At 45.0% G+C, this 16,867-nt stretch overlaps 1 protein-coding gene across 1 annotated transcript; it reads right to left on the bottom strand.

Annotated features, from left to right (window-relative positions):
- Positions 1-15,392: 15,392 nt before the first annotated feature.
- Positions 15,393-16,604, bottom strand: NHLRC1 (NHL repeat containing E3 ubiquitin protein ligase 1; the record flags this gene model as incomplete). Its single annotated transcript, XM_079713565.1, has 1 exon — positions 15,393-16,604. The coding sequence occupies one exon, from the start codon at positions 16,602-16,604 to the stop codon at positions 15,417-15,419; it is 1,188 nt and encodes a 395-aa protein (XP_079569691.1). The 3' UTR covers positions 15,393-15,416.
- Positions 16,605-16,867: the final 263 nt, after the last annotated feature.

The raw sequence follows: 16,867 nt of genomic DNA, 5'->3' as shown, positions 1-16,867 counted from the left end.
AATAATTTTGAACAAGGAGCCCTATATTTTTATTTCACACTGAGCCCTGCAAGTTATGTAGTCAGTCTTGAACCCAACCTAAGGCAGTGGACTAGCCTTCCATTTAGGATCCGTGTCCTGAATATCTACTGTATTATTCCTGGCCTCTGGGATTATATGATTCATCATGCTATTACAAAGGCATGATCAACAACTTAGAGAACAACTGAATTTCACTCTTTTGTCAGGGGTTATACTTGACTTTGTGCTGCATGATCTTCATTGGTGATCCCATAGCTTAGGTTGTGATTATTCCTTAAAGGTCAAAAGAAAGCTTATTATATTTGTAATGGGTTATCATTAATGCTCCACCAGGCCTGTGTTCATTCTTGCAATTCCACAGACTTTTATTTCCCTGCAGAAAAAGTTCCAAAAATTTCCACTTCTCTCAGACCTTTCAGTCAGTTCCTAAATGTGTAGAGGCATTTCGTGTGGGAATAGTCAGCTGGCTCAGATTCCTCTGTTTCTCAACATATTTGTATTAATATAGACTCTCAATCCATAAAAAAATCTGTTCTCATGAGGAAGTGATTAAAAGAAACGTGGGAGAGTGTTTCTGTGGCACTGGGCCTGCTCTCAATGACAAAATACGTCGCTTAAAATTCAGACTTTAGCCAAAAGATGGAACTCTTCTCGTTTGCTGGTTGGCCAAACCAAAGCATTTCACACCTCAAGTGGGCCGTGTTTTGAATTGACAGGGAATCCTCTCCCTCAGAGAGACATTACACCTCTTCAAGAAATCTTTCTACTTTCCAGATATGACATCGATAGATAGCCTTACTCCTTTCTCTCCCAGGATGATCAAATAAGATAGTTTTGGTCTTTTCAGCTAAAAATATCCTCCCAACAGAATGTCTGAATATCAAGGAATTATTGAATGCAGGTGGAAAGTAGAATCTGAATGCTCTAAACCTGAAATGGAAAAAACAGAGATTTCTGCATGGAGGGAAAGGTGGACCAGATGAACTTCTGCTAATTTCAGAGTTAATAAGGCTGGTCAGGAAAATTACAAAAAGCAACAGCCAAATGACCTTTGGGGAAGTAAAGTCTTTGGAAGAATCTGCTGAGAAACAACAAGCGGATGTAGCTATATGGAAATGGTTGCTGGGGGTCTCTGTGGTAGATGCAGATTTATCCTTAGTCTCAATATTCTGTTATTTCTTCCCTCGTCTTTGCTCACCATGGTCACTCCCCCTCACCCCTCTAATCCTCTCTGTAGATGTAATTTTCTCCAGGAAGCCTCCACTGCCTTCTGCCACTGCCTGGTCCTGGGTTGGGCCACTATAATTAAGCATTGCTCCACAGTGCTCGTCAAACTCACTGTGCCTGTATCTTTCTTAAAACAGACTGTCTAGTACTGCTTCCCCCACTGGAGTGTAAGCTCCTTGGGAGCAGGTGTGATACCTTATTCATCTTTAATTTGCATGTAGTTGCAGCTTCTTACTAAACCTGTGTGGAATGACTATCTGACTGGCTTCATTGCCTGATCTCCTGCCCAAGATCACCTCCCAAGGAACTGTGGGATCTCCTTACCAAGAACTGTGACCACCAGAGCCTCTCCAAGGCGGAGGATGTAAAGGAAGAGGCATTGAATGCACAAAGAGATCAGAAAGTGAACTCTTCCCGGTGAATGAAAATAGCAGCTGGTCAAAGCCTAAGTGCGAGCTGAAGGGGAACATTTGTTATCAGACCACACCCCTAGACTTGGCTAGTTGTTCCTTATTTGAGGGTGTGTTGCTTCCTTTTGTCAGATGTCACATCCGCCCCATGAGGAGGAGTTGTTTGCTTCTATTTTTAATGAGGGATGAAGTAGGTGCCTGGAAGGTCCCTGAGCCTCCTATTGGGTGAAGGGCTTTCGTTACAGATATAATGGTATCTTGGTACAGTGGACTTAAATGAATACAGGGTCTGAAGGTAAACAGGAGACAGCAACTCGAGTTCATCATCCTCCAGGCTTTCCTGACAGATGAGAAAGTGGACACATTCTGGGAGCTGACATAGCCAGGGGCTTTCAGTTAAAACTGGATTCAAGGAATTCCCTGGTGGTCCAGTGGTTAGGACTCGGTGCTTTCACTGCCGAGGGCCCAGGTTCAATCCCTGGTCGGGGAACTAAGATCCTGCAAGCTGTGTGGTGTGGCCAAAAACACAAACAAACAAAACCAACTGGATTCAAGTTCCAGTTTATCAGAGTTTTTAGGCAAGTCAGCCTTGTTCAAGCTCCCATTGATAACGTTAAATGACAATCATATACAAAATACTTAAAAGGAGATAATCAGTCAATGCTTCCTCCTTCGCCTCTGTACTTATTTGGCCCAAGGTCACTCACCAGCAGCCTCTCTCTGGCCACCTCCCTTTGAAGACTGTGTTTCAATCCTCAGTGGCTTAAGAATCACCTGAGATCCTTGTTAAAAGGCAGTTTCTGGGCACCACCTCCAGAGACCATGGAACAGTTGGTCTGGGTTACAGCCCGGGAAGTGTCATTTTTAACACTTATTTCAGGTAATTCTGAGTCAGGTGGATTGCTGTCCACACTTCTGGAAATGCAATTTGAAAATTTCCAAGTGTTTCTTTGTCTTAGCACAAGACTACTTTCCTTTCATCGTCAACAGCCGGAAGAAAAACCCCGTTCAGCCAAAATATTTAATTAGGTGCTCCGTCCCGGTAAGTGTTGAGAAAAACACAGTAAGCCGAGGTGGTGTGGAAATGGGGGCACAGGGTAGGGAAAGCTGGTGGTTTTCACTGGCCTACAGATTGCTGTCCGTACTCCTTGGGGAGTGGTGAGAAGGGAGAAACAGAGCAGATGGCTTATGTTGGACTAGAGATGCAAGAGGGGAGACTGATGGGTCTGGAGAGCTTCCAGCTTATACCAAGTCAGAGCTTAGAAGTATGGCTTTATTATTTTCCCTTGAGGGCTATAAATTCCCTCTCCATCAGACCCATTCAAATTTAAACATCAGGAACTTCCCTGGTGGTGCAGTGGTTAAGAATCCACCTGCCAACCCAGGGGACACGGGTTCAAGCCCTGGTCCAGGAAGATCCCACATGCCGTGGAGCAACTAAGCCCATGTGCCACAACTACTAAGCCTGCACTCTAGAGTCCGTGAGCCACAACTACTGAAGCCCGTGCGCCTAGGGCCCCTGATCCGCAACAAGAGAAGCCACCGCAATGAGAAGCCCACGCACCACAACAGAGTAGCCCCCGCTCACCGCAACTAGAGAAAGCCCGCATGCAGCAATGAAGACCCAACTCAGCCAAAAAAACAAACAAACTTTAAACATCAGTCCTCATACACAGCCCGAAGCCAAACTGAAGAGACTTTGCTATCACCAGTAGTTTAGGGTTGCCCAGAGGCTTCATTAGAATGGAAAAGTGAGGGGTGAGTAGACATCTGCTCAACCTGCCTCTTGCAAAATCCTCACTGAGGCCTGCGGTCCACGGGGCCACGGGCTGCCTCATCTTCCCAGGTCCTCAGTAGGGCATTTTGCCAAAGGACACCTGGCAGGGGCTCTCCTGAAGGCTGATAACTATCTAGGTGCAGGCTCCTCCTGGCATTTCTCAATTCTTATTTTCCACCCTTCCCTTTTTAAACATCACTGGAATTGGAAGTTCATTGCTCTTTGAAGAAACGCAGTATGTTGCTTTCCAAGTTCCCCTGCCCTATGCAGCTTCTTCACCTTTGTCCTCCACCACCAAGTCACTGGTACAGAAGGCAGATGGTTTTCTCAGCTCTGCATCTATTCAGCAAACTTTTTTTTTTTCAGCTGTGGCAAAATACACAATATCAAACTTACCATCTTAATCATCTTTAAATGCACAGTTCAGAAGTGTTAAGTATATTCATGGTTGTGCACTTCATCTCCAGAACTCTTCATCTTGTGAAACTGAAACTCTGTGCACAATAAACAACAACAACCTGTTACCCCCTTCCCCCAGCCCCTGGCAACTCCCATTCTGTTTTCCATCTCTATGGATTTGACTGAGTCATACAGTATTTGTCCTTTTGTGACTGGCTTATTTCACTCAGCATAATGTCCTCAAGGTTTGTCCATGTTGTAGCATGTATCAGAATTTCCTTCCTTGTTAAGGCTGAATATTTCATTGTGTGTATAGACCACATTTTGTTGATCCATTCATCTGTCTGTGGACACTTAAGTTGCTTCCACCTTTTGGCTATTGTGAATAATGCTGCGTGAACGTGGATGGACAAATATCTCTTCAGCTCCTGCTTTCAGTTCTTTAGGGTCTCTACCCAGAAGTGGAATTGCTGGATGACATGGTAATTCTGTTTAATTTTTTGAGGAACTACCATACTGTTTCTCACAGTGGCTGCACCATTTTACCTTCTATCCAGCAGTGCACAAGGGTTCCAACTTCTCCCCATTCCAACAACACTTGTTATTTTCTGATTTTTTGATAATAGCCATCCTAATGGTGTGACGTGGTATCTCATTGTGATTTTGATTCGCATTTTCCTAATGATTAGTGATGCTGAGCTTCTTTTCATGTGCTTGCTAGCCATTTGTGCATCTTCTTTGGAGAAATTCAACAAACATTTTTTTGTCATCTGCCTATCCAACAGCCATTTCCTCTTGTCCCCTGGCTGACCTCTGATTTCTTTTCTTCCTGATGTGGTTCAGGGATAAGTCCTGATTAATCTAAGTCAGTGGTTCTCAATCCTGGCTGCACACTAGAGTTACTGAGGGTAACTTTAAAAATACCCATGCGTGGTTCCCCTCCCCTGACCAATTAAATCAGAATGTCTGAAGGTGGTCCTGGCACTGGTATTTTTAGAAGTTTCCTACTTAGACTCAAATATTCAAATATGCTGCCAAGAGTTCAAACGATGGTTCTAAATCAATCACGAGTGGTGGCCTCCCTTCTTTTGCCAGTGATTGGCTTAGGATTGGTTGTATGTCTTGGTCTAGTCAATGTGACGTGATGGCTTCTAGAAAAGAGTTATTTTTCCCTAAAATGAAGCAAGGCACAGGATGGGAGGTGGGGTGGAATGCTTCCTGTTCTTCCATTGAGTATGACTCTTAGAATGAGGGCAGTCCTCTTGCAACTGTGAGAGCCATGAGCCTGAAGGTGTCAGAGCAGGAAGATATAATGAACATGGGTAGCTGATGATGTTGTTGAGCTGCTGACTTGACCCACCTTAGAGCCAGCCTACTTCTGGAATTCTGATACAAGATAATAAATGTCCTTATTTATGCTATTTTGAGTTGGGTTTTCTGTAACCTGCAGCTGAAGGTATCCTAACATTATATTACTATGTGCTGGGAATTTCAGGAAGGCATAAGGCTATCCTTGTCTATTATGATAGAAGAAAGGAACAGAGACATTGTCTTGAACAGACTCCAACCCTGGACTCTCATGGTGAAAGTCCGACGCTCTACTGTCCAAGGTTTTTAGGTTTCAGACCAGAACTGGAAACATCCTGAACTTAATCGTGACTCTGCCTCAAATTTTCCTGTGGAATTTTCCTTGTCCCAGCCAAGTCCTTAAATCTGGGTCAGTTATAGAGTTTAGATGCAACACGAGAAGGGAAAGAAGTTGTGTTTACCGAACATTCTGAGTCCAAACCACATAAGTCTTCAGAGATTAAATTTAACACCTTGATGTGATACCTGAGACCAAACAAGTAATTTATTTAAACTAATGGCCAGCCACGTAGTACTTATCAGGTTACCTGAGTCTCAGGTACCTAGCAGAAGTAACCTTCTTTAGCTTCTTCTTTCCTGGATCTAGGTGTTATCAGATCAGGCGTCATTGCTGCTATAGCTTCCTTCAATTGCACCTGGGAGAGTGCCTTATGGGTAGGCAGTGGATATCACCATTTGGTGAGTCCCAAAGGCAAGGCTGGAGAGGGGTACATGGGGTATTCTGCCGGCTGGTCACAGCTCTCTACCAAGTGCCAATCAGAGCTTACGTTCCTCACAAACAAATCCCAACACACACCACAATGCTTAAAGATGACACATGATCGGCTGCTAGCTGACAGCACTGTGTGACGAGAATCAGCCATGGGAAGGTCTAATTCATATAAAAGAGTAAAAAAGGTATGTATGTCTCTAGGAAAGCCATTAAAGTAGAAAACACTAAAAGTATACTTACCATCAACATTTCAGAATATATTTTCTGATTTACTCTTATAGATTGTATCAAAATTTGAAATGATGAGTATAAAGTTTGTCCAAAGCTCCACCTGTCAATAATTCACACCTGACCTTGGAAATGGACTGTTTGGCTTTGTGGTCTCCACAGTGAGGCCACAGACCTGAAACTCCTCAAAAGAGAGATTTGCATAGGATGCATCTCAGTTTCAGAATGAATGTGAAAAATGTTGGGGAAAGAAGTGTGAGAAGGAGAAACGTCATGAGGTATTCATTTAATTGGATCAGCATGAATGTTGGTTCTGACACTGTTTATCCTACAGAAGAAGCACGGTACTACTTGAAACTCTGCCATGAGGTCTGTGAAAAACCTTGAAAATTAGGGGATTTTAAGTGTAAAAACTGTAAATGAAGAGAAATCATACCCATGTGTAAAATATGTTCAAAATTACTGCTAGAATTTTGTGGATACAACAAGGCAAATGTAGAAAACACAGAAGAACACTTGGGAAAGATAAAAGACAGCAACGTACTCAGTGATAATTGCTTCAGGTCTTAATCAGGGAGGCTGATTCTTCCCGTCAAAGTATAAATGCCATCCTGGACCGAGTGGTACCTTATCAGGAGAGAAGAAGCTAAATGCAGAGGTGTAACTGGCTGTTTGTGAGATACCTGATGTCTGGAGAGAGCGTCTGGATGGCTGGATAATTTGCAGAGACGTTCCACTGCTGGCCTTGTGCCTGGAAAGACAAGGAGGATTCAACAAGGGGGACAGTGGCTCTCGTGGCACTTCTGGGCAAGCCCTTGAAGGTATCTGTACCAGCTGCTCTTTCCCACAAGCCCACCTAAGGGTGTGGGAATACTGAGATACAATTAAGTCAAGGCTGATCTGACTGAGCCCAAGTTGGTCATTCTTCCTTAAACCTGCCAGAGACATTGTCTCATTATAGCTTTTTACCCCCCAGATAAAGGCCACACACAAAGAGACAGAGAAGGAGAATTAAAACCAGAAAAGCAACCAAATGTAGAAACTTGGGGGGACAGAAGGCTGGGAGGGAGGATTAGAATAGAAGGTAAGAAGTAAAAACTGGAGACCCAGGGCTTCCCTGGTGGCGCAGTGGTTGAGAGTCCGCCTGCCGATGCAGGGGACACGGGTTCGTGCCCCAGTCCGGGAGGATCCCACATGCCGCGGAGCGGCTGGGCCCGTGAGCCATGGCCATTGGGCCTGCGTGTCCGGAGCCTGTGCTCCGCAACGGGAGAGGCCACAGCAGTGAGAGGCCCGCATACCACAAAAAAAAAAACAAAAAACAAAAAACTGGAGACCCAGAAAGAAGAACACCAAAGAGAAGGGCAGAATGGAATTATGGGAAAAGTCAGCTATTTAGCCTTGGAAAAAATGTGAAAATTCAGGCTTCTAATACAGCATTTCCCATAACAGCAGACCTGGGGTCAGATCAGTTTGGAAAACACTGTACCCTGTTTCTAACCATTCCCTATATTTTGCACTTTATAGCACAAAATAGCTTATTAGTGGCTTTGAGATCTACTGCAATAAAGAAACCCATTTCACTCATAAATTCATTTAAATACAGAACCTCTTTTTCCATATTACCCTCATTCTAGTAACATCCTGTAGGGCTAGAATTCTACTCTACATATTTGTCACATGCTTATATACGTTATAGTATGATAAGTAAAAATGGTGGTTACGAGAAAAGTGTTTACTTATAGGAAGAAGCAAGATACAATGGGAAAACCAAACTAGGTTAGGAGTCAGGAGAGCTGACATCAGCTGCTGACTCTCTTCAATTCTGCATATCTCTGTAGAAAAAAATGCTGTGTGCAGCTTATGTTGCTGAAAATCCAAAATCAGAGAGAATTCAAACGGCAGCAAGGTTTAGAATTCTGGTTTTTCTCCTAAGAAGATTAATCACTTGTCCAAGTTACTTAACCTCTCCAGGCTTCAATTTACTCACTTAGAAAGTAAGGAACTTAGACATCAACATTTCTATGATCCTACCAAACTTTAAAATCTTATGTATCAAAAGAGCTCTGATAATTCAAAAAATCCTTTCAATTGGTATCAGGCGACTCTCCTCCCATTTCTCAAAAAAGTCAAACAATTTATTAGTAGTTTGACAACGCACTCAAAACTCAAGGGAGCCAAATCATTTTCTTCTATTGTGGATCTCTGAGCATAGACTGAAAACCAGCTTTGTGCTGACTTGACAGAAGATGTAAAGCAAAGTCCTCGTAATATGTGATGTTTTCTAGAAGCCTCTACCTTGGACTCTCTTGAGGCTCCTTTATTTTTATTTATTTATTTATTTATGGCTGTTTTGTGTCTTCGTTTCTGTGCGAGAGCTTAGTTGTGGCAAGCGGGGGCCACTCTTTATCACACGCGCAGGCTCAGTAATTGTGGCTCACGGGCCCAGTTGCTCCGCGGCATGTGGGATCCTCCCAGACCAGGGCTCGAACCCGTGTCCCCTGCATTGGCAGGCAGATTCTCAACCACTGCGCCACCAAGGAAGCCCTGAGGCTCCTTTAGATGAAAGTCACAGACACCCAACTCAAACTTATTTCAGGAGAACAGGGAGCTTGTCAGCTCAGATAACCATGACATCTAGGGTTACGTCCAGCTTTGGGAACAGAAAACTTGGGGACTCAACAATGCTACATGGATGTCATCTTCCTCAGTCTCTCAGCTCTGCTTTCTTTTCTGTGGGCTTTGTTGTCAGGCAGGCTCTCCCTATGTGGGAGCACAGATGGCTTCCTACAGGTCTAAGCTTCATAATCATTAACTTCTATGCTTAAAAACAGAGGTATTGCCTTACCCCCAAATGGTTCAAGCAAAATAATGCTTCAAAATAATGCTTCAAAATAATGCTAAGAATTATTTGAATGCTTACCCTGTGTTCTGCTGCACATGTATAAACTTATGTAGGTCTCACAACTCTAGAAAGTTGGTACTATTAAATTTGCATTCTACAGAAAGAAACTAAGGCTCAAAGAGATTAGTTTATCTACTCTCTGTGTGACCTTCAGCAAACTACTTAACCTCTCTGTGCCTCAGTTTCCTCATCTGTAAAAACGCCAACAACAACTATTTCCTAGGCTATAGTGAGAATAAGATAAGGCTACATAAGAACTGAAGGATGGTACCCAAAGTAGAGTCACTGCATCCAGTTAGAAGCCAGTCATTCTTGGTACCATTTCCACTTGCTATTCTCTTATCCTCTGCCTCTTTCCCTGGAATGGTCCAAAAAATGTCAACCTCATACATTCCATGGTCGCTAACAGCATTAGGTAAGATAGAAAGTGTCACAGTAGGTCACAGCTAGAGATGGAGGGAAGGAAGCCTAAAACAGCAGAGCGAGGGCAAAGCTGGAACCAAGATGTAGTATCCAGGTTGGGATGATAGAGCTGAGGGTAAGAGCTAAGTCAAGGCTGCTGATTTAGCCTAGATGGGAGCCAGTAACGAGGCCTATACCCCAGATGGCAGACCCCAGGCACCAGCAGGAAAACCTTTAACTAGAAGCTTCTAATACTGCTCCTGATGGGGTAGGAGCCAGCTTCAGAGTGTGCCAGCAGAACAGCTGCAGGTAGTAGCCCTTTCTCCCCACGAGGGAGATGGTAATGAGTTAACCTGGCTGGAAGAGAGAGCATGGAACCCAAGTGAAGGTCACAATCTGACAGGAAGCCTTTCACTGACGGTGATTACATGAAGAGATGGTGCTAAATACTATTCATAAATTATTTGGCAAGTTTCACAACAAAAATAGGATCTTATAGACAATTTAACACATGCCCTGGCAGAAAAAAAATATTTCTGAACTCAGTTGTGAAATATCCCATCAAATCAATACATTATTTAGGGTGGTTTCCATCAGAATTGGAGAAGCTTTTCTGGATATCCTGACCAAGTGCTGGGTGCCTGGAGCCAAAACTATTCTAAGGCTCCCTATTTCTCCAACATTGTTCTCTGAAATTAGTCACTGTTTCTGATCTCTTTTAACAGACGGTTTCCGATTCGTTAAAAATAGCTCCAGGTGAAAACTTGCAATGTCTTTATCTTGAATATTTTGCCTCTATCTGATCCTGTGGTTAGTGCATGGGAGCAATGCCCCCTGAGTTGCTGAAGCTGGAGGACTTGAGTAATACCCTCATGCCAAGATGTCTGGCAAGGTCCTGATTTAACAACAAGCAGGTGCTGAGCATCGAGAGATGCTAAGAGCACAGGAGACAGGAGGATACCTCCAATGACAAGAATCTCTGAATTAGTGAAGTATTTGTTATGTCCATTTGACTCCTCCTCCCATAAAATCTGTGGCTGCCAGGATGATGGGAAAGGACTAAACGTGGGAGAGGATTATAAAATGTTTCACTGTGGGATGGATTTTATTTAATAATAAATAGGCTTTGTTCAAATGGGGCACTTTTGACCCGGGCAGATATTACTAAATTTACTACTGTGGTGTTTAGCTAAATGTAAAAATATCAAAAAGTATCCCTAGATGCTCAGAAACACAGCTGTCATTTTGTCTTCTTTATATGGTCCCAGAATCCTGACTGGCTACATCTACAGAAAAGTAGACCATGATGTCGGGACCATGAAGAATCAACACAGGCTTAAATACAACTGTTTAGTTTGTTTTGGATGAAGTGACCAGTATTTATGACATTAATCAGTCTGGAATTCTAGGGTGACATCATCTCTTCCAATATGCTGGCTCTGTTCTGGCCATCTGGGGTGCTCTCTTACTTTTTCTAGGGCCTTGAGCATGTGCTTTCCAGAACACTTACACTTCTGTGCCGTGTTCTTCTGATTAGCTTGTCCATCTCCACTCCAGACCATCCGTGCTTAGAAACCTTCATATCCTCACTGCTTCGCACCTTGCTCAACACAAAATGAGCACACAGGAAATATTCAGTGAACAAATGCTTGCCAAAAAAAAAAATCAAAGAAATTTAAAAGTTATTTTTTAACTGATAAACTTCCTGTTCCAGTATGGCTGAGTAAACTCCAACTGGCCCATCTTTCTACAGAAAACAACTGTAAACTCTGGACACCCCCCCCCCCCAAGAAATCTCCTAGGCCACTAGATTTCACTGGTGAACTCTATCAAACATTTAAGAAGAAATGACATCAGTATCACACAAATTCTGTCAGGAAATAAAGGAGGAAGGAACATTTCCCAACTCGTTTTATGAGGCTAGTACAACCTTAATGCTAAAACCTAAAGACATTACCAAAAAAGAAAAACAAACTCCATGAACTGATAAATTTCGTCCATGATCAGAATGCATTTGGCTATCCTCACGTGTTTGACATGTACAAATAGTGCTCCTAGCAAATTTATACAAAGTATTTCTCACTGATTTGTCAGAGAAGAAAACTTACTAATTTTAAGATTTGTATTTTAGGGCTTCCCTGGTGGTGCAGTGGTTAAGAATCCGCCTGCCAATGCAGGACACACGGGTTTGAGCCCTGGTCCGGGAAGATCCCACATGCTGCAGAGCAACAAAGCCCGTGCGCTACAACTACTGAGCCTGCGTTCTAGAGCCTGTGCTCTGCAATGATAGAAGCCACCGCAATGAGAAGCCCGTGTACCTCAACGAAGAGTAGCCCCCACTCACCACAACTAGAGGAAGCCCGTGCACAGCAACGAAGACCCAACGCAGCCAAAAATAAGTAAGTAAATTTATTAAAAAAACAAAAAAAGATTTGTATTTTAGTGTCCACCAGACGGGCCTGTACAATTTTGTGGAAATTAATTCCAAAATGTAATGGAATTGGCCTCCTGTATCACCAATTTCAGTCCATCCAGATTTATCCATCAGTGGTTTGAAAATGGAAATAGATTATATAGCACAGGGAACTATACTCAATATTTTGTAATAACCTATAAGGGAAAAGAATCTAAAAAAGGATGTATGTATATCTGAATCACTTTGTTGTACACTTGAAACACAACAGTGTAAATCAACTGTACTTCAATTAAAAAAGAAACAGGCAACCCCCACCTCAAAAAAAAAGAATCTAATTGGATCTCCTTGCCCCTTTTTGGAAAAACCTGTTCATCCCAGGCCAATTTGTAGGCCAGTTTCCTGGTCTAATTAATATATTTGATGGGACATTAACAGACAGGCTGTTCTTCAGTTGGGTGCGCACCCCTAATCCAATCAGCTATTGCTGGAGGGGGTCGGGTAGTAGGAAATATGGTGGCCGAGGGCTGGCTCATCAGCAGGGCCTGTGGGAGGGGAGGTTTTCCTTAGAAGGGGTCGTGGGCACAGCAGACACCACCATTGTTCAGCACGGTAGCTGTGGTGAGTCGTGGCAGCCTCCTTATCATATTTTCTACATAGTCTTCAAGAAAACAGTTCATCTCCTTATTAACCATGGCACACCACCACAGTGGTCACTACTAGTGGAGCACTAGCCGCCAGTCTACATTTCTTCTTTCTGTGGCAGGTGTAGGATGATTCAATCGCTATCATCGGTAGTTCTTCCTCGCTTTCCTGAGGTATATGGAATACTGCTCCTTCCTCAAAAGGCACATAATTCACTTTCAGTGAGGTCTGCACTCCACTTACCAGGAAAGGTCTAGACGAGGCACAAGCAAAATGGTGATGCTTTGGGTTCTGGGATCCGGAGTGTGTCTTTCTAAGGGGAGATTTATGACTCTGAACCAAAGTCCTTAGAAAATGCCAAGGAAAAAGACTGAGAAAATCAAGTCCAGGTGGCAAGTCCAGAGGGCAGAACAAGGTCAAAAACAGGAGACAATCCAAGGATCAGGTATCGAGCAAAACCAGAACAGATGGAAGGTGTGTGAGCGCTGCTGAGTGTGCCTTTGCTTGCTTTTATGGATTCACCAGGTGGCGCAGGGTGGGTAGTGCTGGCCTAAGGGCACATGATTGAGGGGGACATTCAGGAAAGGTCTGTTCCTTCTCCTTCTCCATTTACCCCTGGTTAAGTTTTTTTGTCTCCGGTCTCTGGAGAGTCATTCCAACTCTCCTCCATCACCTTGGGACCGTTTACTTTCTGCTGCGATTACTTCCTCCTGCCTACCTCAGACTCTGCAATTCCTCTAATAACCTGGAGTTCAGTGGGCCATGGTTTGAGCCCCTTAACCAGCTTGCTTTAAAGAACACAGCCCGGAAGGTGAACTTAGCATCTGCCTTGCGGGTTACTGAACCTATTCCTTCAGCATGTGTGTGCTTGGGGATCAAGAACAGCGAGCTTTGTGTCCTCCCCAGGGAAACACTGCTCCTGCATCCCACTATTCCTGGACAGAGCTGCTTTCTCTGCCCACCCACTCCTGAGCCTGTTCATCTGCCAAGCAGAGGCAGCCGTTAACAAGGTCACTTGTTATCACCTCTCTGATTCGCTCCCAGGTCATCTCAGGAACTCACGCCCCATTCTTCCAGTTGGGTAATCCACATGGTAACAAGTGATATTTCCATACATGCTGCATATACCACACGTGGCCTGAAAAAGACATATGCACAGCTCTATAGGCAAATATGACGCCACTGATAATTCCAAATAGGAGAGGGTGCCTTGATTGGCTCAACTGACCCCGAGGCTATTAAAATGTCATTGTTCTCGAGGAAAACGTTTTTAAGGTCAATCCACGGTTGCCCTACTCACAAATGACCACGTCTGAACCCCTATCTCCACCTGAGACAACTGTTCTTGTTATGCAACCCAGAATACTGTGATGTCAGTGACCCAAGGCGATTTCTAAGGGTGGGGTGAGCGTGAGGGCTTGGGGCTGTTCCCAGAATCCCTATCTGGAATACGTTTACAAATGGTCCAGGGTGCCTGAAATCTTATTAGCAATGCATCATGGGAGCATTGAAGCAAAATGGGCTTCTGTGGACTGGCACGGGAGCCAAGCTCACTCTTTCAGGACAAACTATAATCTTATTCATAATTTTGGGGCTATTCCTAGAATGTACATTCTATCTATTAAAATGCTTTGTAAAATAGAAGCCTATTGTTGATAAAGCATCAGCTATTACCTAAAACAAACTCTCACCTTTCAGAACCAATATTTTCTCCCTGACAAAAAAAATTTTTTCTGCTGCTTCTGAGGTGTCCGTTATTTGGTACTATTCCAACAGTCCTCAACTCTGAAATGTTTACACTAGCTAAACACACACAACTTACAAAGAACTGGCCACTTCACCCGAAATTTCCACCTATTCACTTAATCAATTGCAACAGTGAAGCAGGCATTAACTTGGTCAAGGCTATACTTCAATTCAAGAAGTATTTAACTGTTTACTAGTGGCTAAATGCTGAGTCAGGATCAAGGGAATTGTTTATTGAGTACACAGTGCTTGCAACACATGGGACAGATTTAAACGGGAGAAAAACCCCATCACAAAAGTGCTTCAGGTTACCACTGATCATAAAAAGGCGGGCAAAAGCATTTCTGCCATGAACTGATTGTGGTGACTTACCTCTTTATTAACATGAACAGAAATATCATCCAGCCTCTAACACAGAGTATAGGGGTAGAGCGTTCCGCAGGAGTTTAGAACTTACGTCAACACAAGCCTTTTCAACCAACCAAGTAGTATTTCCTGAGTACCTACAGTGGAGGAGATACAGGTACTAAGAGACGCATTGACCTTTTGAATAAGCAATTTCAACTGTTTTTCTTATTCAACTAACTCAGGATCCACAGTAACTCCATCTAATGAGCCACCAAAGGAACTGCACGTTGAACTAAACTGATGTCCACCACAAAATCCTTTTTCTCTTGAACTCGATAAAGTCTCCTTTCTCTGTGCATCTAACTAAATAGCTACCTGTAAATAGAGTACACATAGCAACAATATACACCCACATATATTTTTCCACATCTGTTATCTTATTTAAGAGCAAGGGGTTTTGGAGTCAGAATTGAGTTCCATTTGTGACTGTCATAGTGAGTAAATGTGACCTTGGGTAAATCACTTAGCTCTCTGGGTCTCAGTTTTCTCATCTCTAAAATGGGATTCATAATAGAAATTGGGTAATTGTAAGGATTAAAGGAGCTAATATTAGCAAATTTCTTAGCACAGGGAGTACATAATCCATAAATCATAGATTTAATTATTATACTTTAATAATTGTCCCAACCTCTGTAAGTCTACCAGGCACTTATAATTATCTCTGTTGAACAGATGAGATTAAGTAATTTATCCAGGGTTCAACAATTCAGCAGTGGCAGCTCCAGGGCTTCTGATGCCAGGCCCCAAGACTCCCACCATCACCCCCAGTCAACCTTATAGACTTTTATAGAATGGGCTGCACTGTCCAGCACAAGAAGAGAATTTTCCTTGGTGAAGGTCAGTGCCACAGGATGGGAAAGGCCATGGGTGATGATGGGCTTCAGTACTGGAAACTCCTCAGGTTTTCCTAAGCATAGGACAGCCAGACTAGAAGTATCGGCAATAATCACGTTCCCCTGGTGATCAAAGGTCACAGCGGAGGCGGTTATTTTGTAGGGGAAGAAGAGGCTCAGCCCAAAGGCATCCACCTGGCCGATGAGCTGCATACTTGCGCTGAACACCTTCACCGTGGTGCTGCAGGCCCCGGTCCCCACAGCCAGGGGGTGCTCTAGGACCGCAATGGCCCCGGTGAGCCAGGACACCGCCACCCCCCTGGGATGGCACAGGTGAGTTTGCAACCGTTCATTTCTCCGGAGGACCCCTTCTGGAAAGTCGACTTCCAGGAGGTGCAGGGACCCCGCCTCCGCATCAGTTACCATGACCCCATTCTGAGGGGTGGTCTCCACACCCCAAGGCAAGGAGAACTGGCCTCCGATGACAAGCTTGATCTGGCCAAAGAAGTCAAACACTTTGATGGAGCGGTCGCCGGCGTCGGTGACAACCACATGGCAGTCATTGGTGACGGTGACGTCAAGTGGATACCTAATGTCCTGAGCAGCGGCCCCCTTCTCTCCAAACTGATGGGCACATCCTCCCCCGGCGTCAAAGATCTTGACACGCCTCCTGCCGTCGTGCACCACCACGACCCGCCCCGTCTTAGGACACAGCGCCAGCCCAGTGGGGTTGACCAGGGTCCCCCAGCCTCCGAAGGCGTGGTGGCAGGTGAGGACCCCGGGGGCGGAGGGGGCGGCGCGGGGGGCGGCTGGGGCCGGGCGCAGCGCGGAGCCCAGGAGCTCCAGGAGGTGCAGCACAGGCAGGCAGTCGCTGGTGTCGCAGCCCCTGCAGGCTCGCCGGCAGAAGGGGCACTCGAGGGCCAGCGTCCGCGGGTGCGCCAGGGCGGCCACGCAGGCCAGGCAGACCACGTGGCCGCAGGGCAGGTTGCGCGGGCGCCGCTGCTGGCGGTGGCCGAACCGCTCAAAGCACACCTTGCACTCGAGCAGGCTGGTCTCGGCCTCGCGCACCAGCTCCCGCAGCGCCGGCCCGCTCCCGGAGGCCTCGGCACCCATCGCGCGGCCTGAAGGGCTCCCGCCGCGCCGGCAGCCTACGGAGCTTTACGCTGCCCCCGCGCCGCCCAGGGTCATGGTCGCGGGGCGGCGCGCTGGTCCTGACGTCGACGGCGGCCGGCCGCTCGGCCGAGACCTGCTGCCCCCTGGTGGACACTGCATCCTGAGAGTCTGACAGTGGACACTGACAAGCTGTATCCACAGCAGCGTGGTCAGACCTGTAATCTTCACAACAGTCATGGATGGATTATCTCCAATTTACACTA

This window comes from Hyperoodon ampullatus, assembly GCF_949752795.1.
Source record: "Hyperoodon ampullatus genome assembly, chromosome: 10".
Classification (NCBI taxonomy): domain Eukaryota; kingdom Metazoa; phylum Chordata; class Mammalia; order Artiodactyla; family Ziphiidae; genus Hyperoodon; species Hyperoodon ampullatus.
This window is presented reverse-complemented; position numbering and strand designations above follow the sequence as displayed.